This window comes from Ascidia mentula, chromosome 9 (genome assembly GCF_947561715.1).
Source record: "Ascidia mentula chromosome 9, kaAscMent1.1, whole genome shotgun sequence".
NCBI lineage: Eukaryota > Metazoa > Chordata > Ascidiacea > Phlebobranchia > Ascidiidae > Ascidia > Ascidia mentula.
In genome coordinates, this window is record NC_138574.1 from 1,128,965 (window position 1) to 1,154,584 (window position 25,620).

At 39.0% G+C, this 25,620-nt stretch overlaps 5 protein-coding genes across 5 annotated transcripts; 4 read left to right on the plus strand and 1 right to left on the minus strand.

Annotated features, from left to right (window-relative positions):
• Window positions 1-171: 171 nt before the first annotated feature.
• LOC145914778 (aquaporin-3-like) lies at window positions 172-3,702 on the plus strand. The gene is made up of 8 exons (XM_083002618.1): window positions 172-286; window positions 491-615; window positions 686-812; window positions 1,073-1,210; window positions 1,617-1,735; window positions 2,162-2,276; window positions 2,794-2,896; window positions 3,201-3,702. The coding sequence occupies exons 1-8, from the start codon at window positions 268-270 to the stop codon at window positions 3,412-3,414; spliced, it is 960 nt and encodes a 319-aa protein (XP_082858744.1). The 5' UTR covers window positions 172-267; the 3' UTR covers window positions 3,415-3,702.
• Window positions 3,703-6,358: 2,656 nt separating this feature from the next.
• LOC145913424 (beta,beta-carotene 15,15'-dioxygenase-like) lies at window positions 6,359-14,224 on the minus strand. The gene is made up of 10 exons (XM_083001074.1): window positions 14,096-14,224; window positions 13,833-13,944; window positions 13,561-13,701; window positions 13,101-13,242; window positions 12,548-12,695; window positions 11,779-11,996; window positions 11,190-11,459; window positions 10,647-10,844; window positions 10,235-10,349; window positions 6,359-6,557 (listed from the first exon to the last, which is right to left on the minus strand). The coding sequence occupies exons 1-10, from the start codon at window positions 14,187-14,189 to the stop codon at window positions 6,412-6,414; spliced, it is 1,584 nt and encodes a 527-aa protein (XP_082857200.1). The 5' UTR covers window positions 14,190-14,224; the 3' UTR covers window positions 6,359-6,411.
• On the plus strand, window positions 6,792-8,866 carry LOC145913704 (uncharacterized). The gene is made up of 6 exons (XM_083001451.1): window positions 6,792-7,158; window positions 7,290-7,365; window positions 7,428-7,599; window positions 7,869-8,084; window positions 8,288-8,397; window positions 8,701-8,866. The coding sequence occupies exons 1-6, from the start codon at window positions 6,792-6,794 to the stop codon at window positions 8,864-8,866; spliced, it is 1,107 nt and encodes a 368-aa protein (XP_082857577.1).
• LOC145913425 (costars family protein ABRACL-like) lies at window positions 9,315-10,232 on the plus strand. Its single transcript, XM_083001075.1, has 2 exons — window positions 9,315-9,470; window positions 9,675-10,232. Exons 1-2 carry the CDS (start codon window positions 9,410-9,412, stop codon window positions 9,857-9,859), a joined length of 246 nt encoding a protein of 81 aa, XP_082857201.1. The 5' UTR covers window positions 9,315-9,409; the 3' UTR covers window positions 9,860-10,232.
• Window positions 14,225-14,954: 730 nt separating the features above from the next.
• On the plus strand, window positions 14,955-23,129 carry LOC145913785 (uncharacterized). Its single transcript, XM_083001540.1, has 16 exons — window positions 14,955-15,040; window positions 15,700-15,864; window positions 16,041-16,174; window positions 16,409-16,566; window positions 16,947-17,142; window positions 17,565-17,712; window positions 18,109-18,301; window positions 18,715-18,850; window positions 19,202-19,294; window positions 19,350-19,493; window positions 20,250-20,472; window positions 20,895-21,017; window positions 21,403-21,566; window positions 21,798-21,946; window positions 22,222-22,348; window positions 22,723-23,129. Exons 1-16 carry the CDS (start codon window positions 14,968-14,970, stop codon window positions 22,828-22,830), a joined length of 2,334 nt encoding a protein of 777 aa, XP_082857666.1. The 5' UTR covers window positions 14,955-14,967; the 3' UTR covers window positions 22,831-23,129.
• Window positions 23,130-25,620: the final 2,491 nt, after the last annotated feature.

Consider the following 25,620-nt stretch of genomic DNA (forward strand, 5'->3'; position numbering starts at 1 on the left):
ATGTTGGAACGCATCCCACTGGTCACGCATGAGTGGCAACGACTGGATTACTCTCATCACATTCCGGTGTTGACAGCCTTGGTTGCAGAGGCGAACACTGGCGAGCTTCACAAAACTGTCTGTTACGCAGTGCGTGAGGCGTTTACAAGTCTTGGCTGGGCTGCAGTGCGGTGTGTACCGAGTAGTTAACACAGGGTTGTATTGCAGTGAATCTCACCCAACAACAGGGAAAGGATCGTTGATATTTGTTACAAGACGTCAAGGAAAATGGGCGACCCTGAAAAAGGTGAGTATTTGTTTAGTGACAGTGAATCGTTAATATCCCTGCTAAATCGGATTTCTTTAGTTACAATTTTCTGCACGACAAATTAGAAAACCAATCGCATTCCTAGCTAAGTTTATTGAACCGTAAAATCTTCTTAGGTATTTGGGTTGCCTAACTGAGGCACATATTTAAATATTTATCGTTTCAAGTAAATTTTGCATTCAGATAGCAATGCGAAATCAGTGAACCGTTACAAAACCTTCAGGAAGCGAGTTTCCTCCTTGCTGCGGGTGAAAAATGAACTCGTTCGAGAAATGTTGGCCGAGTTCCTCGGGACATTTATTTTAATGGTAAGTCAGGGCACGAACAACACTGACTTTTGTGTTGAAGTCTCTCAGCTTTTTACACCAATCTATGAAGGTATTTGGCAATGGATCTGTGGCGCAAAGTGTCCTCAGCAGGTCCGCGAACGGAACATTCATTTCTGTCAATTGGGCTTTCGGTCTCGGCGTTACCATGGCAATATACGTCACTGGAAGCGTATCAGGTACAACACAAAAAAAGCGAAACTATTAGTTTGCAAACTCTGCGAAACTAAACGTTTGCAAAATGAAACTCCTGTTGCTGACAGGCATCATATTGCAATTTAAAATATACTACACAGTACCGTAATTTTATGCCAGAAGAGCAGTATATTTTCAATCTGCGAAAATCAATAGCCTGGGGGGAAATACCTTTGCAAAAATTAGACTGTTTTCGAGGTGTTAATTTAGTTCATGCATTAAAAGGCGATTTATATAACCACAGGTGCTCACATCAATCCTGCAGTATCAACAGCTATGTGTCTCTTTGGAAAGTTGCCATTCTATAAACTTCCCTGTTATATATTTGCACAAGTGTTTGGGGCTTTTGTGTCTGGAGCGGCCGTCTACACCGTTTACCTCGGTAATATATAATTTGCTTCTTAATCTCTTGTGCAATTGCAAATATATGGATCTCTCTTCAAATAGTCAAGAACACGTACAACATGCTACGTCAGTACAGGATAACCTCATCGCAGCTTTCTTCGACTTTCAAATTAATGCTTACATTATTGCATTGACATAATATGTTACAACAACCCCCTGAGTCTATATCACACTTTTGACTCGGGTCCGGCCGTAAATCAAATGCTCACTAATTGTAGATGTATTTTGTATTACCAGTCAATTTATTGATATCGTGATAAATACGAGGTTAATAAAACACGACCACCCAATAGAAGCCCCACGTGCCACTTTAAAAAGCACAACAGGTCTTAGGATCACAATGTAATAACCATTACCTAACACTATCACGGGACGTCCTGCAGATGCTTTGAATGAGTTTGACGGTGGAACAAGACAAGTTCTCGGTGTGAACGGCACGGGAGGCATATTTTGCACCTATCCATCCGGTTACCTCTCACTCACAAACGGATTGTGGGATCAGGTGCGTGTTGTTAAGGTTTCACCCGATTGCGGCAGTATTCATTGAGTCTCGTGGATATTATCCTTACATTTTTTTCGTGTTTTTGCTACATTCCTTCATTGTAATTAATTACAAAGCGAATAGACTAAAACAGTCAAAATTACTCGCTATGTAAGTTGTTCGCTATGGACATTGCATTTCATATTTATTGATAGTGTGTTGTACAAGTGGAGCTTGATACTAATTGCTGCTCTCCTGGCAGTAATTTGCGAAAAAATTGATTAAAATTGGCTGCAATTGTGTGGGATTTGAATTAAAAATTAAACAAGATTTCGGTTGAAATCAAACCTTGGCTTTAAATTATTTATTGATTAGATAAATTTATACCTGCATGGTACCAACTTATAGCAAAGCATTTAAAGTTACGCGAGTTAAACTTGGTGACAGATATTTGGTACATCCATGTTGGTGGGCATCGTGTTCGCAGTCACAGATGAACGAAACGGTGACATCGTCAGTGGTCTGGCTCCGTTCATTATCGGTCTGCTAGTGTTTGCTCTGGGTAAGTCCCCTTATACTGTTTTGTTAGATGACAAAAAAGGCGATCAAAAAAGTTGCATCAACACTGGGATATATCTCTATGATGGGTGCACAACCGTGCCAAGATTTTACCAAAGGCTTATCAAACCGCCTTTGCTCACGTGTTATACATTGGGACTTAAAACTGGGCAAAATATGAACTAAAGGATTCTTTACATAGCAGCCATGGGCAATCTCCAGCTCGTCAGGCTGGCCATGTACTAATTTGAGGCAATTTTAGAGCTTTATTGCTTTTTGATCGCAACAACAACAATACTGACATGGGCTATTGGTCCAACCCTGGTATAGAGTAATTCACATACAAATAATGCACATCGTTATATCCCGCGATGAAACTGACGGCACAAATGCCTGAACATGCAGACTTTGCACTGCATGGTAGAATGTGTCAATACGCCTATACTGATATGCCCATAAAATTTACGATATTGTCCCGGAATTGCATCATGTTATATTGGTGATATTTTCTCTTCCTATAGGTTTGTCGTATGGAGTCAACTGTGGTTATGCGATCAATCCAGCGAGGGATTTCGGGCCAAGATTATTTACTTACTTTGCGGGATGGGGAAATGCAGTATTCACGTAAGAGAAATGTATTGAAATATTAACCGTGTTTTCTGCCTGTACTGAAGTAATGTAATTCAGTGATTGTATAGCCGGTCTTTGCCTTGCTGTTGGATCGCCAAAATCGTCCAAAAGAGCTGCACTGATGAGACCATATTATTGGTCGAAACAGTAGCAATCTGTCTGAACTCACAGAAAAAAATTTCCCTGCTTTTTCCCTCTGGGCGCCCATATAACTGTAGCGGATCGTTGCACAGAGATCGTAGATATTACCACAGAAATCGTATTCGCTTTTGCAATATTTTCTGTCGTTTCATTGCAGAGAGCCGAATGGAATGCATTGGTGGTGGGTGCCCATAGTTGGCCCATTGATCGGTGGCACGCTGGGTGCCGTGGTATACAAACTACTGGTTGGCGTGCACCTGCCCCTAAACCATGACGTAACTGAAGATGATGACGTAAATTACGAAGAAACCGACGCAGTTGATGACATCACGGAAAGTCCAGACGAACGACCGATTTTTACAAAATTTTAGTTGGTGATCTACCCCAGAGAACACACCTTTTTTACTGCATAAAGCTTATAAGACGTTTTTTCTTCCATGGAAATATTGTGTGTATTTGTGTTTAAAAAGTGCGTTATACGATCAAACTGAAATATGATTGCAAGCAGAAAAATGACACTAAATGTTTAAGTTGCCTTATAATACATTTTTAGTTTAAGTTTTTTGAATAATTCGTGTGGAAGGCATGTAATCACTTAGACTCATGTTTTCGTTTTAACCAGCACGCGTTCCCATGTCTGTACATATTCTAAAAGTTGTTTGTCTGACGATGTAACATTTCGCACCTAACTGTCAAACTTAACTGTTGTTACATGTTATTTGAAAGTCCTTGGTTGGCTTGTAGATTTTGTTTACTTACGTGACTGTGTTACACTGAGTATTAGTAGGTTATAAATCTAGTGCAGTGCATATGGCAGAGGTCGGCAACCTTTCTAAGGCGGCGTGCCGGTTTACAAATTAAGTCAAAATTTCTTTGCGTGCAAACCTATTGACATTTTTAAACAACACTGCGTCGCGATCGCCTTGTTATCTGCTAAATTTGGGTAAATTCATGTAATTTCGGGATATTTAGGAACTTTCTCGCCTTCTTTCCTGGCGCAACACAGTCTCAGATGTTGGGAAAATAAGATCGCAAATTACTGGGCGTGCCAAACTTTACAACACACGTCTTGACATCACACGGCGTGTCAAACTTTACACACGTGCTAGGTTTGTCGACCCCTGACGTCATGCATAGTTAGCCCACCTTATTCACAGGCGAAGATTTTGTTACAACACGTTTTATTGTCATCCGGACTGTGTTTTACATTTAGCTTAAAATTAGTCACACTTTCAACTATACAAGCACCACTTAACACTAGATGGCGTGCTGGAGCTTAACTCCGGATTGTTGGTCTCGGTTTGTTTCGGAGAAATGCTGGAGAAAGTCGGAGAAGTCTTCCTCTGACGTAAAACTGGAACTGAAAACAAAAACAAAGTTATAATCTTTACATAATTAAACTTGAAAGTTAAAGCAGTTAGAACAGATTAATAGGTGATGACTTCTTTATACTGGTGCTAAAGGAGTACTAATGTTTTAATAAACTTTACTTTATATTAATATGTTCTTTTCTCACATTTGTAAGGTTTAAAAAAATTAAAACTTTAACGGTGTATAAGTGTAAAAAGGCTGAGAAGCACTGGTTTAAAGACGACTTGCATACAACGGTTTCATGCTTAGCACACTTATGATAGTAATAAACAGGCAGTATTACCCTGGATGAGAGCACGGCCATCGCAGTCTCGTGATTTTGGAACGTTACAAATCCGTAGGTGTTATAAGGTCCTTGTCTTACTATGTTCACCACCAAAACCGGACCACAAACCTGAATATTAAACACATATCACTTAACATAGAGTTGTTAGTAACAGGTAAGCTTAAAGATTGGTCGAAATGCTTATATGCTTGGGGAAGTCCTGGCATTAAATCGACGAATTTAAATGTAAACAGCTTACTGTTACAAATGATTCCCACCGGAAATTTTAAATATATTTTTGTTCTACTTGAAATACGCACTGCTCATAAAGCCTACAACTACAGCTACCGTTGTATGGGAGACATTTCTTTAAACTTTATATATCAAGCAAAACAAATTTAAATAACTAGAACGTTAATGCTGATGTATGCTTCATACTTTTTCAGCTTGTGAGTTGTAACCTTTTCAAAGCAAAGCAAAGCAAATACACTATACTTACAGAAGATTTAAAAACCTCATTGTCCGCTGGTGTATGCAAACACTGAGTAATTGCTTTTATATTTAGATAAATTTTTCTGGTTAAGATCTTCAGAAGTTTGTCAATACGTAAACATAATCACAACTGGTGCTGTACTAAGCTACTTTATTTAAATTTACTTGGCTCATTAGGCACTATTACCCTATGAAAAAAAACTGCAAATTGTCACACAACCTCAAACATTTGCTGCAACTGCCTTTCAGTAGTTCGGTCGTCGAATCCACCGACAAAAACTCTTCGTGGAATCCAATCTGGACAGTAAGGCTCCATATTTTTACTGGCTCAATTACCTTAAAGTTGATTGTTGAAGTTTTAATTTCTCTCTACTGGGAGTCACTGCTTAGTAACTTACAAGCCCTTCGCAAATACGAAATTATTCGAGATAAACGAAACAATCGTTGTCCTTCGCTTGACCTTATATTTTCACAACGAATTGCGGACAATTTAAATTTGCAAGGTTTTTTATGCGCGAAAGCGTGTGTGCCTTAAATGCTTGTTAAACAAATTTCAAGAAGGTATTTATTAGTGCCAATACGTGGTAAAGGTGCATTTACCTGTACATATGTGTGTGTAGGTAGTAAAATAGCAGTAGATAATATGCTAAAGCATTTAGTGAAGGAATGTCCAACCTGTGGTTCGTGCGACTTTTCCAATTTCCAAAATGATGTAAATTTATTTACCAAAGGCCTACACATTAGCTTGTATTCCATGAAATTAGCAACTGATTTCACAACACATCACAACCAAACTCATCTTCTTTTGAAAATTTTAGCACGAGCCCCAATTCGCCGTGAATGTGATGATTTTGTCTGTTGTGTATTTGGTAAAAAAATGAACATTAATTATTGTTCAGTTGACCACACGGTGTCGCGCTTTATCCAAAAATGTTGCATGCCCCTGGTTGAGAGGAAGGCCGTGGACCTTGGTTCACTAGGGACAGGACCAGATTTGGATCCGTGGCAAAGATATAAAAAAATTATTTAGTGCAAAATTTCTCGATTGATTCGAAACAATTCTGCCCCACCAAAAAACACATTGGATGTCTGAGACAAATTTTATTGATGTACATGGAAAATAAGAATACAGCACATAATTGTCACAAATGAATATGAAAATCTTATAACATTGTCACAACAGTAAACACAATGAAGAGTGGAATGATGGTTTTTAGACGGTGAAGTAAAAAATAACATTCTAAGAACGGGGAACAAAAATTCCATGGATATCTGGTGGAATGTTGGCTTCGAAGTGGACTCTGGCAACCTCCTTGAAAGTTTTGCCGTCAAGCATGAGAAGGAACGGATTCCCAGTCTCACAAATGATGCAAGACATCAAAATACCTTCAGAATAAACGTAAGAAATTTGAGTTTGTTAATAAAAACCAAGTTTTTACTGAAAACTAATGTTTGAAGTTTCAATCTAATCTCTACACCTCCAACGTCACAATTACGCTTGTGATGGTGTGTTGTGACGTAACAATAGCTTGTTGATTTTAAACCTTAAAAACACAATTTGTTTTTAAATTTGTGACATTTATAAACTTGTTCGTGCTTGAAAACAGACGACAAGGATTTATGGAGGGGAAGCCAAAGCGCATAAAGCTACCGAGGTACTTGGAACCATTGGATATGAAAAGACGATCTATTCAAGAAAATGTGTCCAACCAAGAGAGACAGATGAAAAAGAACCTTTGTTCTTGTTCGAAATTGAGCTGTAGTTGCAGCTCTTCAGATCTAGACGATCGTTTAACCGAAAGCGAACGCAAGAAACTACAGTGCATATCGAATATTGATGATCCATACCAATGGACGGGAGTCAAGGAAATGCCAAAAGATATTTTAAGAGACTCTTTCGGGGGCTCGGAGACTTCTTTTAATTCAGAAGACGAAAAAAAATCACCAAGGAATGAAATCTCTTTGTTTACGAACCATAATAATAATAGTTAGTATTAAATTCATTTTGTATTTAAAACTGTTAAACTGTGTTTCAAAAACGTTCCAATTTTTCTAGCTTTTTGGGGAAACAAAGTTATTCATTAAAGCTCTGTTCATGATGCTATGTTTCACTTTCAGAACTTGAGGTTGTTGGCGTGGGTTTAAAAATTGCTACAGATTGTTTTAGCGAACTTGAAAATCTCGCCAACGTGAGGTAAGCTATCAGTAAGGTCCGTTATGGTAACAAATTACAAAGCATAAAGTTGCTTGTTACAGAGTTGCCAAATCGGGCCTTGCATTTGAGGTGTCGATGGACACGCCCGTTGTGCAAAAGCGAATATCTCCGTTAGCCAAGTACGACTTGCTATCTTACGCGAGACCAACTCACAACAAAGTTAGCGCTGAACAACTTGAACACAAACTAAGGAACGCCGAAATGAGAAGAAAGGTTTGGATATATTCTATGTAGATTTGTCATCACCGTTGTGTTGGAGGTATCAAAAGAGGATTCTTGTTGAAAACAAATTTTCATTTTCCGATATATTTACACAAATATAAGTTAATTGCAGTGAATAGGAAAGCCAAAGCCAATATGCTGTTCATTATTAGGAAAACGTTTCAAACACTGCTGTGCTTATTAACACTTAAAATCTGCCCAATACTGCATCAGAATTGAAAACTTTGGCAACATTCGAGCGATTTTGACATTTTCTATAGGCTCGTCTGGCGGAGAGGGCTGCCCACTGCAAAACTATGGTGGGAAAATATAGACAGAGGGTCCAACAAGTCGAGAAGTTGGACAAGGAACGCCAGGAAATCGGGGTTCGGAGAATCACGAAAAGAATCGACCTCGCGAACGACAGAAGGGAAAAGTTCTACGCTAGAAGCAACGAAAGATGCAGAGTCAGAAATGCCAGAATCGCGGAATTGCTGGTAAGAATTCTTCGATAATTTGGTTCGTCATTCCTCAGGCCTTAAAACCTTTTTTTTAAGTCATAAAAATTTGAATAAACCAAATCAACGGTTCGTTGAAGTAAGTTAAATTATTACACAAACTCCAAATAACTCTCTCACAGACTTTTTTTTCATCCCAGCCCCAAACGAAATCTCCGCTTGTGTAACCAATTATTTGATAGGAACTACGGCGAAATGGTGTGGGCATGTCTGCAGTCTGCAGGCTTTCCACAGCTGACAGACAACATCTTCGAATTATCCCAGATTCTCGCCATAGCTGTGGCGAGGCAGGGTAAATACTAGTTGTTGCCTTTTAAGTCCATCTGGCTAAGGAGCAGGAATGTCTTTCATTATGAGTTATCAAACAGAATTTCTCTTTTTGGTTCGGGGAAAATTATCATGATTTTAACGACGTTTTTAGTTAAGGCGAATCCCGCAAAATAATCTTTCTGCGATCCAGACTTTGCGCAAATCCTGCTATACCTCCGTGATATCCAACTCCGCAAAGATGTGTTTAAATTAGTAGCCTAAACCCCAGCCTAAATCCCTATATAGAACCAACATAAAAGTTAAGTTTGTGTTTATGTTCAAACAGTTTGAACCGACAATTCAAGCCAATTTCGCTTGAAATCCCGCAACTTCGGCCATCACACAACAACAGCGAATCGGCACAAGGTGAATGCACTGAAACGTCATCACCGTCTTCATCAACAACTACGCCTCTAGCGGCAGGTGATGGGCGAGATTCTGTTTGCCAGTAAAAGAAGCACGCCACCGGCTACGTAAAAGTACAGAGGAATTCAAAAAACGAAAACGACAAAGACATTTGTAGATTTCGGTCATTCTTTTTGCTGAACTTTTTCTGTTCAAAGGTTGCTTGAAATATTGGTTGATGGTGAAATGTTTGCATTTTTCTGAAATAACTTTGTTACCTTCGGTGTTATATCTCGTTTCTACCATAACTTTACTTATACTTGCTACATTATATTCTGTTTATTACATATGACAATAAAACTTATCGCTAAATTCAAACGCCCTGATTTCAACGCCCATAAAAATCATATGTCCTTATATGGATGGGCGAGCAGAAAAAAAGACGGAAGCGCGTGTTCAGTCGCGCGTGACATGACGTATAACAAGCAGTGGCGCCGGTTTCAGCATTCAAGAAGCGACTGGTTGCTGTTTGACTTTTTAAGGCAGGGATTTAAAAACGCGTTTACAGCGGTACATTGTTGGTTACCAAATGTATCTTTCCAGTTGTAGGCATTAGGTTATAGTGTTTTCTGCCTCTATTAACAGCAATAATGAATGTGGCACATGAAGTTGAATTACTTCAGCAGGAAATAAAAAGGCTTGGAAAACAAAGTAAGTGTTTATACTGTTGCCATAATGTGTACTAACCTTCTGCAATGTCTACATGGTAGTTGTAGTGTTTGACTCTGTGCCAATTGGTTGTCACATAAACACTCCATGTACACTTGTTGTGCCTTAGGCTTACTATAGTGTCACTGTTATATACCAGGACACACTTATCCCGAAGCAATTTATAACAACCTTCTTTTTTGTCAGATAATGAAGGAAAGTATGTTGTGACCTTCGGGGTTTTGTTCAGTGACGACAGATGCGCAAACATCTTCGAGGCGCTTGTCGGAACTCTGAGGGCAGCCAAGCGTAAAAAGGTGGTGACGTATGAAGGAGAATTGCTGTTACAAGGAGTACATGACAACGTCGAAATTAAAATGCTCCAGGAATGACAAGAACGTAAACTTTCAAGACTTTTAGGCCATCCCTCCCAGTTAGCACTTACTGAAACGCTCAATTTTGCTGTTGTATTTCGGTTGCCAGCACTTTCTAATTACGTTTTCTTGTTCACAAGCAATGTTACTGCTGCTTGAGTATTTCGCCAACATAATTAGTTTTTTTCTGTGTTGAATTACTTCCTCTCCAGAGATTTTTTGTGCTTCCACGCTCCAACAATAGGAGTGGTTTTAGTGCCTGTCCAATTATTTTTCTAAAACTGACTTCGTGCAATTAAATGTACTGCGAGGCTTTTATCAAAATTTCCTGCCTGTCATTCTATGTATCTCAATTAAAGTGCTTGTAATCATTCCAATAAACCAATATCTTACCGTCTTCTTCATCTGTGGCCCCAGGTCTGTTTACAAAGACAGGTTGGTTCGCCCAGCAGCCTTTTTCCTGCCACATGGCAACTCTTTCCTTGGTAACGACGTCAATCTTGGCAAGCTGTACATAAGTAATAATGATTTTTAATCATGCGTATAGGACAGTGTAAACTTATAACACAGGGAAAAAACGTTACTCTTTTTCCCATATGAGCACCATAGTTCCAAATTAATAAGTACGTTAATTTGGGTAAATATTTCTCTAGATGGAGAATAAAATGTAGTTTCCAAACAAATCAGCCCCAAGTTTTTATATTTTATTTGCCACATCCATAGTACCACAACGTAAGAGCTTGTTGAATTGCGGCATAAGCTACCACATATTGCCACAAACAACTAAAAAAAATCACGAGCTCACCATTTCGCCGGGAGGGAGTTTGTCTCCTCCGGGTGAGTAGAAGTACTTGTACTTCCTCCCTACAAATTGGTTATTGATTATCGGATATTCCATGCCAGTGGTAATGACTTCAGATTTGCACGTGATCACTCCGCTCTTCTCAACCTCCGCTGTACAAGTTGTACCGGAAAGCTTGACGAGATTGCCGGACGCAGACGACTGTGGAGCAATGATTTGGCGTAACAATTTGGTTGGAAATGTGGTGCTTAGTGGTATTTTTACAATGCAGTAAAATATCCCGCAATATTAGGAAAAAATCGTGATTAATTACACTGAAAACTATATTATAAAGGGTGATGTTTGATAAATAGTAATAAAAACAGTCAAGATTAAAACAATAAAGCGTTTTTCCTTTACGAAAGTCAACACAACGACAGTTGTCCTCTTATATGCTAAACTATTCACCAGATTACCAGCCTTAATGATTTTAGTGACTTTTTCATAAATGCCTTTACAATGCAATCTATCATTATTACATTCAATATATCGTTGCTGGTCTCATACCGTATTCTCCACCAGGGGCAAAACAACTCGAATCGTTCGAACCGAAAGCTCATCGGAATCAAACATGGCGGCGAAATCAGCTGGCGACTTCTCCAAGTTTGACATAACAAACTTGTCGTAGAAACCGTTCTTAGTGTAGCAACATAGGTCGAGAACCACGTGGTCGCCTTCCTCATAAGCATTCACGTGATGGTAAACAATGAGGGGATCGGTTGTAAAAGTAACCGGGAACTGCTTTCCAGTCTTCTTGTGGATCAGGTAAATGTTGGTCTGTGACGGAAAACACTTGGTTGTGTGGAGAGTAATGTGTGTTTTATTACATTTGTTTTAATGCGTGTGGCTAAGCGTATATGATTGTGTAATTAAATAGCAGTCGCACAAATGTCAATTTTTCAAATCAAAGTCGAATATTTTGACGGTATTCTGTTAATGGTAAGCAAGGTCAGCGCAAATTGCATTAATGAAACGTATTATAGCAGGACGAAACAGCGAAACTGATTGTATATATACCAATCAATATTGGCTCCGTTACTTTGGCATGGTTTTTATGGTATACCATGATAATAATAATGCACTTGCCACAACCCACCTTTGTATCAGGTAGTGGTTCAATGCAGTCACTGTAGCACATGTGTCTGAGGTGAGCGACAGCCATCTTAGGGATGTCAATTTTCAGGGGCATCTCCACAAATACGGCGTAATTCTCGCTCATAGCGAAACTGTGGTGATAAGACGGACTCACGCGCCACGTGGAATCAACGCTGCAAATCGCCTCCGAGCCAGAGAGGACGTTGTCCAAAGGTGTTCCTGAACGAATTAAACGCAAACTGTCATTAATTTTTTTTAATTTGCACAGGAAACAGAGGCTTTCGGCAATATGAGAAATACATTGATAACGGTGGCAAGATTTTGCCGTGGCATCCAATAGACACATTAATGTTAGCAATATTAAGGGCCACTTTTTTTCATTTCAAAAAATGTCTGAATTTTACGAAAGAATTTTGGATACGGAAATCGTGTTTGCGTAATTTCAATTCCATCGACCGGTTTTGTGCAAAATACAAAGACGAATTTGTGGTTTGACGTAAACGACTCTCAACGGCTGTTTCCGAAGTATTGTTTGTTTTAAGAACCGTGTTTTCTTTATGCAGTATTTAAAAAAAGATAAAAGCTGTTTATCGCGTTTCTTTAATGCAGTATTTAATGCAAATTACTCCTTCCAACCGATGCTCATAGCCTATGCATTTTTGATGAACACCTCAATGGCGCAATAAGTTTCGAGGTTAAAATTTTCCTTCGGAGTTTTCAAAAGTTAGCATAAAATTTAAATAATCCGAACCACTGGCGAAGCAATTTACCCGGAGCTGCAGGGGGAAACTTCAGAAGATTGTATTTAGTTCTTCCCATGTTGAAGATAGAACTGCTGAACGTGTAGGTGGCACCGTTAGTGTCAACCAGAGGATGGGATGACATGATGTTAATGGGAAGGTGTTTTGACAAGTCAACCTAAAGTAAACAACCATGTTTTCGGACGAATCAAGTAAAATTTACTTTAAACATTTCGGAATGTGTTAATACACAACTCGGCCAGGTGGGCATTCCCGATCCGCATATAAGTTAATGGAACACATAAATCTGTGCGAACGTTAGCAGTGTAATTTAGTACAGTGTTTCCATCTAATAACCTATATACGTAACACATGGCTGCTTGTCTACACCTGACGGTTAACGTTTGCAACGATTTCTATGGTCAACAGACTTGTATGTGGACCGGGAATGCCGGCCTGGCCGTCTTATTGTGTTATAACATCTTTCAAATTTTTCTGCACTTTATTTGATAAGCGTTGCTAGTATTTGTATTTTAAAGACTGAAATATAACCCCTACAATATACGTTTCCCCACATTGATACCTTGTCAAGCGTCTCCAGTGTCTCTGGGTCCATCTGGCGGATGAAATTACTTTCTGTAATCGCAAAAATATTTCCTCCCAAGTTGAGGAAATTAATCAAACAATTGTCCGTCAGTTCCGGCATTGTCAGCATGGACTTGACTCTGTAGGAAAAATGATGTTGTGGTGGAAGCTTGATGATATTTACGTCTATAGTGCCAAAATTAAGTCAAATTTTCAATTGAGTCACATTTTTGTGTAAAATAGCTGAGAAATATAATTTTTTACATGAATCGGATTCTTTTTACTAAAACATGCTGTGTATCTGAATACGAGAAAATTATAACAATTCTGATGGAACTGAACGGAAAATGCCTCATAGAGTATATGTATACACGTTGTTTCAATATCATGACCCTGTAAGGACCCTCCATACGCACTGTGAAAACTATCATAAATTTTAATAAAAATAAATAACCCACTTTCCAAGTATTCCTGAAGAGTTTTGCGTCTTGGTTCCGAATTCGGCGACGACGACCCTTCCAGCCGCCGTGTTCTTTTGCAGACTGTCTCCAACCACCAACCGACTCAAGTAAGTTGCTTTCCCATTCTCGATCGAAAACCTGAAGTTTTGGGGGTGAGTTTACTGTTTAATTTTGTTGAGTTTTATTTGACGCGGTTTTTGTGTTAAAACTGCGCAACAACAATCATTTATTCTACTTCAAGTCATTTTTAAATTAATTTTCCAACTCACTTTCTGGCAAGGGCCATTCCATCAAACCAGTGCTTGACACTTTCATCACGAAAATGTACCACACCGGGTCCGTTTTTGTACCAAGTGCCCTTCACCCAGTCTGGAATTTTTCCTGAAAATATATTATTGTAAAATTGATTGGACGTTGTGTTGTTTGCAATATGTTAGTTACAATAAATTAATATACACCAAAAGCTGGTATTACAACTTACTTTTAACGCTAATACCACAACAACCTAATATAGTAGTTACTACGTAATTACCTGTAACTTTTCCGTCCACAGGTTCATCATATTCGACTTGTTTCGAGGCTTCCAACGTGGTCACGTGGGGGAATGACGTCACAGGACAATCCATTATGTTCGGTCAAAGTAATTTATGTTTTTATAACTATATGAAAATTTTGTTTTACTTTTATGTTTTTGAAAATTTAGGTCATCATTATCAAAAAGAAATTAAGATACGTGATTGAAAAACATACACAAAAATACCTTGCTGGTTGCTAAACTCAATAAACTCGACTGTGCTCAAAGCGTTAGTTGCGTTATAACTGTAATTTTCTTACTTACTTAACACTGCTGTGCTCATTGAACCACAATTGTGCAACTGACACAAAAGACTTTGGCTGCGCATTGTTATCAGCAATGGAACAGCTTGAATCTTTTTTTCCCCTCCACAAATTTCCATCTGTTTAATCTGGCGTTGTTTGACACTAATCCCATCTCATTCCAGCGAGCGATTGGGGGCGGTCCAGTGAAAAATTAATCTGCCGTTTAATCGGATTTTGTTGTAGTAAGTGCGTCTTGCATGACCTTCAGATAAAAATCTACATACTTTTCCTATGTTAATATATGGTAAAAGTTCGGGAGGTATTAAAAACATGTAAAATGGTTGTGTTGCGCCAGGACGATATGCGGTGAAAAAAAATTGTTCAAAAAAATAATAATTTTCATTGTATTTCCGAATACGTTTTATTTCAAAACTAACGCCAGAACAAATTCAAGTTGCGCATAACATTTTCCCCAATAAAAAGAAAAAAAACTTACCTCGACGACACGCTTCATTGCACACAGTTGTCTAGTTTGCTTTCCAGCAAGTTACGTTTGTAAGTTGGCTGATGCAGCTGCAAGCAAAGATGTTTTTCAAAGTTGTCCTTAGTTTTATGCTTCTCCTCCACTTTGCACTGTGTCACCCTGTACACGAAAAAGGTAAGAGTTAGGAAAGATTGTGTAAAAGCAAGCATATTTGGAACCTAATCACAGTTAAACTTGGTAATGGACACCGACTTGTACCACAAGAACTGCAAAATACAAAAATATTAGGTGTTATGTTTATTGCAAAGTTCTTTACCAACAAGCAAGTTTGTGTGATAACAATACTTCGATAAAGAACAATTGGGATTTCGTTTCTAACTTTGCAACCAAGCTTCGTTAAATATTATTCAGACTTAAGTGGTCACGTTGTGTAAACCTTGCATACGATTAATGCAAACAGACTGCGGCTTGCTATATAGGTGTGCGGGAATAGGTTGTGTACACATTTTGGTTGCGCAACAGCAGATAACATATCCCTCACACCACCAGCTGGTACAACTGTTTGGGTACCGATAGTAACATTTGACCTTGCAATCATTTCTAACACAACGTGAATCAACTAACTGGATTAATTGGTGCAACCTGTTTTTCCAGGAAGGTCTTGTTAAACCAATTTGAAAATGGGGTGTCATTGTACTATACGTTACCACTAAGCGTTAATTTTTTCCGCAAGCTTTCTTGTGGTCTTGTGATTGTACGGCAAGTTAACCTGTTTTAATTTCGCGACGAAATTTCAATTTGGTTTGTTTAACTTTCCGCCACGTTTATTGCAGTGCCCGGATCATCGGCAAAACTCCACTCTGTCGTCAAAACAGACGGAACTTATTCCTTCCATGCGGGAGCCGACCCTGACAACTTTTACATAACCAATGCTGATACGTTCTTGCAGTCCGACGGATTTTTTTATTCCGTTGCAGCCAAGACCCTCACGATGTCCGGTAAAAGTACCAACATTTATTTAGTAACAAGTATTGGACAACTACGTTTTCCAGGCGGAAACACATTTATAAGGGACAAAAGCTTGCTAAAATCTCCCACTTTTCGAAACATATATTTTTAACTTGGCCACAGCTAACAAAATGTTTTTTATTTATTTTCACAAATTTTGCTTCAGGATCGAAGTCAATCAGCGGAAGTGACGCAACCGGAACTTACGAAGGGACAGTGTTTTCTTACAAAGGAGGAAATACTTCGATGGAGGCTCAGATCTTAATTTACAACTCTGGTGAATTTGTCCGTTTTACGCAGGTACTTGCGTTGGAGATTTTTAACCTGTTCGTGTCGGATTCGATTTAAAAGTTTATCTATAAGCAATGGAATCAAACAATATGTTTAAAGTGAGCTGCAAACAGTTGGCCACTATTTCGAGGTCTCATCAGTGCTGCTACGTGACCAGCGATGATCTCCTATAGCTAATTACGAAGCACAGTCACCACAATGTGGCGATCTTGGCGCCTTTGAACACAAACAACATTTTAACAGAGTTTTCCGGATGGTTTGAAGAAGTGCAACGTCACTAACTTGGAGGGCGTCCTCTCATCATTCCCCAGCTTTAACATAGGAACCGCAAACTCAACCAAGTCGCTTGGTTTCCTTAATAGTTTCGGAGACATGTTTGGTTACGGTTACGAGATCGGAAGGTGGTTCATGAATTCTTAGGACTTGTGTGTCGGTTTATAAACCTTGCAGCATTTTGATGTTTGTAAGCACTTTAGGGATTTTTTAAAATCAACTTTAGTGCAATATTTAATTTTGTTTCAACGTAAGATTATTTCAATCATTTTTCCACATATCTGCACTGTCTCTTTATACACATGCAATCGTTAAGTTTTTTTTGCATTTGTTTGGGCAAGCTAGGCATAAATATAGCGGCCAAGTGTTTAAAAATAGGATTTTTTAACATAAAATCCATGGTGATTAGAAGTCAAAAATTTGTAATAACTTTTCTGAAAAGTTGTGACCAATATTTTTGGGCTCCAATCTTTCTAAAAAGTATCATTTTTCTGCTATGTTTTCTCAGCATCGAGAAATACCAGTCAATCATCGAGGGTGGCCAGCGTTCCGGTCCGCTGCTTCTTTTCGACACAAAGGGAAACGTGATGATTATGTCGTCATACAGCAACTTCATGGCCCACTTTATGGAATACGAAACAAAGAGCGGCATCGCGAGTTTCGGGGTCATGGGAGGAGTTTCCGAACTTCCTGTTAATTTTCAGGTGATGTAAATTAATTACACCATAGGTGTGTTGTGGTTTAAACAGATTGGCAGATTTCTTTTCAAAATGCTGGCATTGCCTTCAAACTCAGACGCAATTCTAATTATTTTCTTCAGGAAAAGTGAAACTTCAGCAAAATAAATATTTTTTGAACAAGTCGGTCCTGCAGCAAACGAATTCTGCACATTTCCATCGTGAAAGCAGATATTGACCCACATACAAGAACACAAAACCTTATCAAAATCCGCTTCCGCTTCACGAAATCACAAAAACCTTTATTCCACTTTCGCGCAATCAACAGAAATCTCAAGAGCGATTTAATCCGCTGCACCCCCCTTTAAACCTATTCCGCACTTTCCTTTGAATCCATTCTAATTTTGGTTCTCGTTCCGACCTCGAAAAATATCTCCTTTTCTCGACAGATCGACACAATCCTTTATTACAGCAGTGAGGGGATTAACAAAGCCATTGAGAACTGGGGACAAGTGCTCACCAGACGTTATCACAAAATGCGACACACGATGGAAAGCGATTTTACGATTAATTATCTCGGCTACTGGACTGACAATGGTAGGGGGGGGGGGGAGGTTATTACGTCACTGTAATCCGATCTTCATAATCGGAGGCGTTCTCAATTTCATTGTTTTTTTTGTGCTCTGTAATATTAAATATTGGTTGAAATGATATACAAGGATACAGAAAACGTTTGGTTAAAGATGGTGGACTATATTTCAAGTAAAACTACCAAACACCCTTCAACTTATCTGCCAATAACTTTGTCATTTTGCAACCAATTATAATATTCCCAATAGAAATATGTTTAACGAAACATTAAACAGGTCAAGGTTCTGCCGTTGTTCGGTGGTTGTCACCAACTATAACAAAAATACTTTAATTTACTCAAACATCATGAAAATAATGAAAAGATAAATTAATGTTTGATCAAACTTCTCATTATCCGCCTAGGGGCGTTTTACTACTACAACACGGAGAAGGGGAAAAATTACGAACAAACGATCAAGGATGTTGCGTCGTACGCCAAGTCCAACGATATCCCGTACGGTTACATACAATACGACTCGTGGTGGTATTACAAAGGGATTGGAGACGGGGTTAAGAACTGGACTTCGATGCCAAGTGTCTTTCCCAATGGAATGGAGTGAGTTTTTCTAAATGTTTTCGGTTCTACCCGTGACAAAAGTTGTTTTACATTCGCCCGATCTTGAGTAAAACACAAAAAAGAACACATGAGTTTATGATTAAAACGCATGATCCTGGAACTGAACCAACCGCGTCATTCCCAACTGATGATGGCATAAGCACTTGCCGTAACGTTTTAAATAAATGGAACATGTCAATGTTTTCAACAGCACGGGCCAGTTTCCTTATTCTCAAAACACATGAGTTACAATAGTTTCAAGAGTGTTGTCACTTAAAGATTAAGACTCTGTTATGCCATCGAGGAACAAAGAACCAATACGGACACTTGTACCATTTTTAAGAAGAACTATCTTTTGTGGCCACTATTGTTCTGCCTATGAACACTGAACATGTCACAACTCATTTTCCCAGCGCTCTGTTTGATTCTCACGGCCTTCCTGTCTCCGCCCACAACCGATACTGGGCAGCTGACACAACTTACGCCAAGAAGAATGGAGGAAGTTACGATTTCTTTGTGGAAGATACCAAAGCTATTCCTTACGACAAAGTGAGTCAGCATAAATCACGTGATTGTGGGTAAAGTATTGTTTTTTATATCGTTTAAAAGCTTATGTTGACAATCACACATGAAGGACGTTGTGTTTTATTTTTAGAAGCAATAAATTGTTTTTACTGCATGAATTGCTACCGAACCAGCAGCACTTCTTTCGCGTGACACAAGTTAACCTTCAATTCAATTTTAAATGTCCACGCTTGGACACAAAGTTGTTCTATAGTAAAACTCCTCCAATAAATCGTTTAGATTTAACGCAAGCACCGTATGTCTAAAATACAACATTGACTTCAACATACGCAGTAAGCCTGTAAACCTCTCGACTTCAACATCATTTATTTTTAGCAATTTTGGAAAGATTTGATGCGATCTAGTAAAACTTGGGGTCTTGTGACGTATGAACAAGATTGGTTGGACGAAGAATTCATGGACTTGAAGGTGGAAAGGGATTCTTACCAAAAACGCTATCAGTGAAATTACAATATAACCTTAGGTAACCCACACAAACGTTACGCTGGGTCGTGATTGGTTGATGGAAATGGGCGCGGCCGCAGGCGAGTGTGACCTCACAATCCAGTATTGTATGGGTTTGCCACGTCATATGATGCAGAGCGTTGAAATCCAAGCAGTGACGCAGGTACGTAACTAGGGTGCTTTGTAGCGACACCTTGTAGGCGTGCTTTTAACCAACCCTCTCTTACTAGAGGGCGGTATATGTCTTGTTTGGTTATTACAGTAATTCTTGAACTTGGCTGTAATAAACATTGCTATCGCTTCAGTTTTAAAGTTCAGAACATATCGACATTGGAATCGCGGTGCGGCCAAAAAAGACCATTTTCAGTATCGTTGCTGTTTACTATGCCATATATTATGGGATAAGTTGCAAACCAACAACAACACAATGAAACGTAAATATCACAGCTTTGATAACGCTGATTCTATGGAAACGTAGGAAATTAATGAACGTTTCAATCACTGTTGTGTTTATCACCAGTAGAAGGCAATGACCGACCAGATATAAGTTGTTTTTGTCTACGTCTGGTAGCATCTGTATTATTGGTATGCAATACATATTTTCAAATTTAATTGAGCTACAGACAGGGCCACTGTTTCGACCTAAAAGGTCTCATCAGTGCAGCTGGTATAACTTTCAGATGACTTTTCTGACCAAACGGCCAAGCAAAGACTTCCACTTTGTGGTGACTATACAATCACCGTCATCCGTTGGGCAACAAACTAGGTGCAACTTAACGGAGAAAACCAAAGTGGAAACACGCTTTTGCTGAGCCAAAGTGTCGAAAAAGTGGCCTTGTCTGCAGCTTACTTAAAACATATTACTGGCTCCAGTGCTCATCTTATTTTAAATATTCTTCAAACAAGTTTCTCATTGCAGGCTCGAGTTAGCGGGGATTACCAACCCGGCAACACTCAGTGGAGGATCGGGGTGACCTCTATGTTCGCGCATGCTCTCCACATCGCCCCGTTCAAAGACACTTTCTGGTCGACCACGAGTCAGGAAGGAAGTCCCTATGGTTTGCACACAGAACCGAACACACACTTGCAAAGCGCTATCGCTACTCTCAGCACTGGACCTGTTGGACCAAGCGATAAGATAGGTGATGTGTAATATGTTGTTTCCAAACAGCAGGGATCGTGGTGTCGGCCTAGAGCTACACAAATGCCCATTTCAATAATTTAACACGATTTTTTTAATGGTTTGGTCAGAATATGCCGTTGACCCAAGTGAGCGCCGAAAGTCAAACGTATTTATGTTTACAAAAGAGTTTTCCCGAGAATATCGGCAATAAATAGCTGGCTGTCCAGCTGGACACGAGCTCTTTTCTGTGGAACATGGTCCTAAATTTTCATTAAAAATTATTAACGCTGCTTGGATCCGCTTTCGTCATTACTTCGTCTTCCTTGAAACAAAAATATATTTCCCAAAACCATAGAAGCGTTCATGGAAATTTCGCATTGTAAATTTATCCCGTAAATCATTTACGGAACATAACAAACAAGATGATATTTACGTGCACAGGTGAAGCCAACATCCCCCTGATAATGAAATGCTGCAGAGCGGACGGAATCATCCTTAAACCTTCAAGAGCTTTAACTTCCACCAACGACAACATACTGAAAAGGGCATTCCCCTCCATGCAAGGTATGATGGCACAAACATGACTGATCAACACAAGTTAAATAAGAGAACGTCACATAGGTACTGTAGTAATATATTTTGAGGTTCTTAGTGGTAATAGACATATCATCCCAAGTAAGATGATGGTCAAGCGATCCGCTATGCGCAATACGTAACACTATAAAAAAACTCGATAATCCCACAAGTGACTTCAATATGAGAATAAAGTGTGGCAATAAGAGGTCAAAGACCTGTACGTATCTTACATATTGGGGTGCTGATGAAGGTCGATTGCCGAAACGTCGAACAAGTAGTTATTTTTTGTCAGAACAGCCTGTGAGTTTATTGAACATTTTGCCTGTGGCAGCGTCAGCAACAAATTGTTTAAAGTGTAACAAATTTACCACAGGAATGCCGAATACAGAGGCTGAGGTTTACACAACGTATTCTGACATATTCGCATTCACACCAGCCGGCAAGGTAGCCATGAGGTTTGGGATTGCTCTTGCCGCCGATCTGACTGTTAAGGATTATTCCATCCGATTCGACGACATGTACCTGACTGCTGCCAATGTGAGCTCTAGAAACCGTTCTTCTAAGTTCTAAATTATGACATCACAGTTGCCTTAACCGAGGTACGGTGAGACAAAATCGTACAAAGAATATTCTGCACGCTGAACTAAACGTATTTTGTGATAACGCAGTTGGTTATTTTGTCAAGCAACTTGAAAAGAAAGACGACTACTAGGTTTTTCAAATACCTATACTGCAGTCATGACCACTTTTGATTGTTATTTCCTCAAGCCGACAGACACCAATTACGTGGCCTACCAGGGATTCCCCAAAACCGATACCAAGATTTACAATCTTTCATCCAGTGACATGCTTCACATCCCAACTGGAGGATTGAAGGACTTCCAACTGTGGCACGTGTCACCTCTTATTAAACTGTCGTAAGTTCTGTCCAATTAATTTATACTTTTTTGCTCAATTTGTTTGCATAAGGTATGGACGCATCAGCGTTGTCGTGAGTAACTTTCATACTGTCAAGGTCTACGTTTTTTAATACAACTTAATGGCTTTAGGCGACAATTCCAAGCAACTTACACAAGATCTGCAAACCGTGTGCTCAACATATGTTAAAAAGCCCTCGAAACTATTATACCGAAGAAAGACAAGTTTTAAGCATTCCTTTATAATTATTATCAGCAGCTTATACTTGTTGCAGAGCCAATACCAGTGTTGCCATACTTGGTGAACGAGAGAAATGGGTTCCTGTTTCATCCAACAGAATACGAGGGGTCGAATTTAAAGGGGAAAACATGTTGGTTGATATTGTTGGGAGACCCGACGAGGTGAAAGTTTGTATCGATTGACAAATGTTTGAAACATTTTACACTGGCAAAACTTTCCGTGATCACGAAATCATCGGTGCATGACATATTTTGATTTAAAGTTTCAAAATACATTTTTTCAAACCAAACATTAAAATCTGCTCGTTTTTCTTTACTCCAGTGGTCGAAACCAAAATTTGGTTTTAGGCGAAAAAAGTTTGGTTTGATATATTGCCTTGCCAAGAATATATACATGTTGTCATGGCATTGTAACCTCAAACTAAGCTGTCGGATTATTTTCGTGAAGAAAATACACTTTTTTCCATTTAAGTGGTTTTATTAAAATACTTTTTTTTTCCGCCAGTTATTATAGTTCTGGCGATTTCTTGTTGCAGATTGTGACGTTGGATTTCAGTTTGGGCGGGAAAATTGATTCGGTCACGTGCAAAATACCAACATCAGGGGTTGCAAGAATTTCAGTGAAATCAATGAAATGCTTTTAAATTTGGGCGTTTAATTTTTTTCAAAACGGCTACATTTTTTTGGTTTAATAATTTTACTCCGAGATTATAAAACACAGCAGTGTTTTAAGTGACATTTTCAGGTGTTCCTTGAGCCTGTTTGTTTTTTACGTAATTTGGTATCTAACAATCTTCTATGCAATTTGTAACGTTCAAATTAAAATCACTGTGATTGAGTATTTCAATCAATTTGTGCAGCAACCTTTGATGCAGTTTGTGATTTTTTGTTTCGACGACAAACCATTGTATCTTATTCGAGCGTAACTTTTCAATGTACTACGTGTGCCAATTTTGCAATATTTGTGCAATGAAAATGAAATCCTGCTTAAACAATGTTGTTTTTCTGTTTTATTAAATTCAAAGTGCAGTCAGACCAAAGAATACTTCTGACTGCGCAGAAATGGTTCATGACAAGGCAAGGATCGCCCAACTGTGAAGGCGTTTAATTGACGATCTCAGCTATCGCATTTTGATCGTTAGGTTCACTGACATTACAGCCAAGCTGGATCAACCACTGCTCGCCGAATCATTCAGATCCAGTGAACTCTGTGATTCAGATTACTTGTTCCTCTTTCATGCTGTCGGTTTAGGGGAATAACCGTATTATAGGGGTGAAATCCGTGGAAGTCTAGTAACGGGGAGTGGGGAATCCATTTCAACGTAGTGTGCACACTGACCACGAATAGTTTCACCCGAAAACGTGCGGCACAATTTAACAACGTGCTTGCTCCGGTAGTGGGCGCTAATGAGCTCTGTTATACAGACACTGTGAAGCATCGGTCGAAGAATCCAAGTATGAAAAAAGAACGACATTCGTCCTCAGAGTATCCCGAGTTCGAATCCCGGCGTGTTCAAATTTTCATCTGCGAAGCTCCCGGTTCAATTTCAATACTCAGCAGGCTGGTTTCAAAATCGAGGAATAAATAGGAATACGTGATTGTTCTTGGGAGGTAAGCTTGCCACGCCCCCTACAATGTTGCCACGCCCCTACAATGTCGCGACAACGCACAAATAACGTCGCGGCGTCGCTTTCTGACCTCTGGTTTAGTCAATAAGGTCAATTCATGTAGAATAACCTGTTTTTTCATTAACAACAGTCAAGAGCAACTAAATCTTATCAAATAGATAAAGGTAAACAACAGGACAGTAGTCGGTTTCTCACCTCGTGTTACAACAAACCATCGTACTTGAATCGCATATAATCTTACAATCCTCATGGACGTCTCTCTGCCACTTGGTTTTTGTGTTCAGGTTTGTGCTAAACTACATCACGATGCTTTTAAAATTCTGCATTATTTTGATTAACAAAAACGCGTTTGTGAGAGAACACTAGAAACACGAACAAAAATACTTTTGTGCTCAAACAATTCATTTTGTTGTCAAATAAAACCAATGTTGCCAAGATTGCTCAGTGTGTGATTGAAAAATCAAATGAAAAAAATTGTGGCCTACTGTGTCCTGGTTGCTATACGTTTTACTACCAGCCTTCGTCCAGTTCAACCTGACTTATTGTGCAAATCACTTCACCTAATTATAATTTTGTATGTTTAGCGCATACAAGTTACAAATAGCAACCTGCGATTTTCAATGCGATCCAACTCCTAAATATAACAATCAGATACGTCACAAAGCAGTTAACATTCATTGTGTCGTCATACCGTTACATTGTGACGTTAGTTAGGCCGGGGGAAATGCGCGCAAATCCCCAGGGACGCAGAATGAGCTCCATTCTCCCGAATAACGTCCGTTGGAGGGCGCCAAACGCGCCGTATTCGTCTGCATTAAATGTTCGAGTATTTTCGTTCGGCGTTATTGGACTTAATGTCGCGGCATTTCATTTGAAATGAAACTCATCGGGGGTTGGTAAAGAACCCGCGGAAAACCCCGGATGTGATTCATAAAACCCATATGACGGTATGTGTTGACCTTTTATTGCTTGATTAGATTTGACCTGGGGTTAACCTTACATGTGCTTAAGGCTAAAGGGGCTTTTGCAATAACGCTGTCAGTACAAATACAGTCAATAGCACCGATTGTAAACAGAACAAGCCGAATGTATTTAATTTATTATCGGTACGCAATAACAAATTAACAACGCAGTCTGTATCACTTGTTTATTTCAAAAGTTTACAAAATCCCTAAGTTATGTTTTCATATTACGTACTAACTTGTATTGTATGGTGGTTGTACATTTTTGCGAGTGAATAAAAACGATGTTTTTGTTAAAAACTTGTGACGATATTGAAGTTTGAAAGTAATATATTCAATGGATTCTATTTCAAGAACTACGTGATAATCTCCAAAACCTAATATGCATTTTAAATTTTTATACGTCACTTCCGGATTCTTGCCAACAGCTTAAGAGCTCTTTCAAATAGCGGATCCCGTGCCATGCATTTGCTTATTTATAACCTTTTAAATTATTTATCGGTTTCATTTCCGTAACCTACGTTAAATCATCCGTGACGAGTTTTCTGCGATTCCGCTGAGCTCAAAGTGAAAAATATGACTTTCAGGTAATCGGAGGTCATGACCTAATCTCACCACTTTCACCACCCTTCACACCTTTCACATCCATAAAAAATGAACTCTTTGACTTTTGCGCACTTGGCGCGGTTAAAAGCAATTAAAGGATTTGCCAACACGAAAATAACTCCCAACTTCGCACGCAATGCGTAGATGTGGGTTCAATATGACAAAAAAATATGTAGAAATAATATGACGTGGGTTGGAACAGTAAATGATAACCATAAAAGAAAATCATGTTTGTAA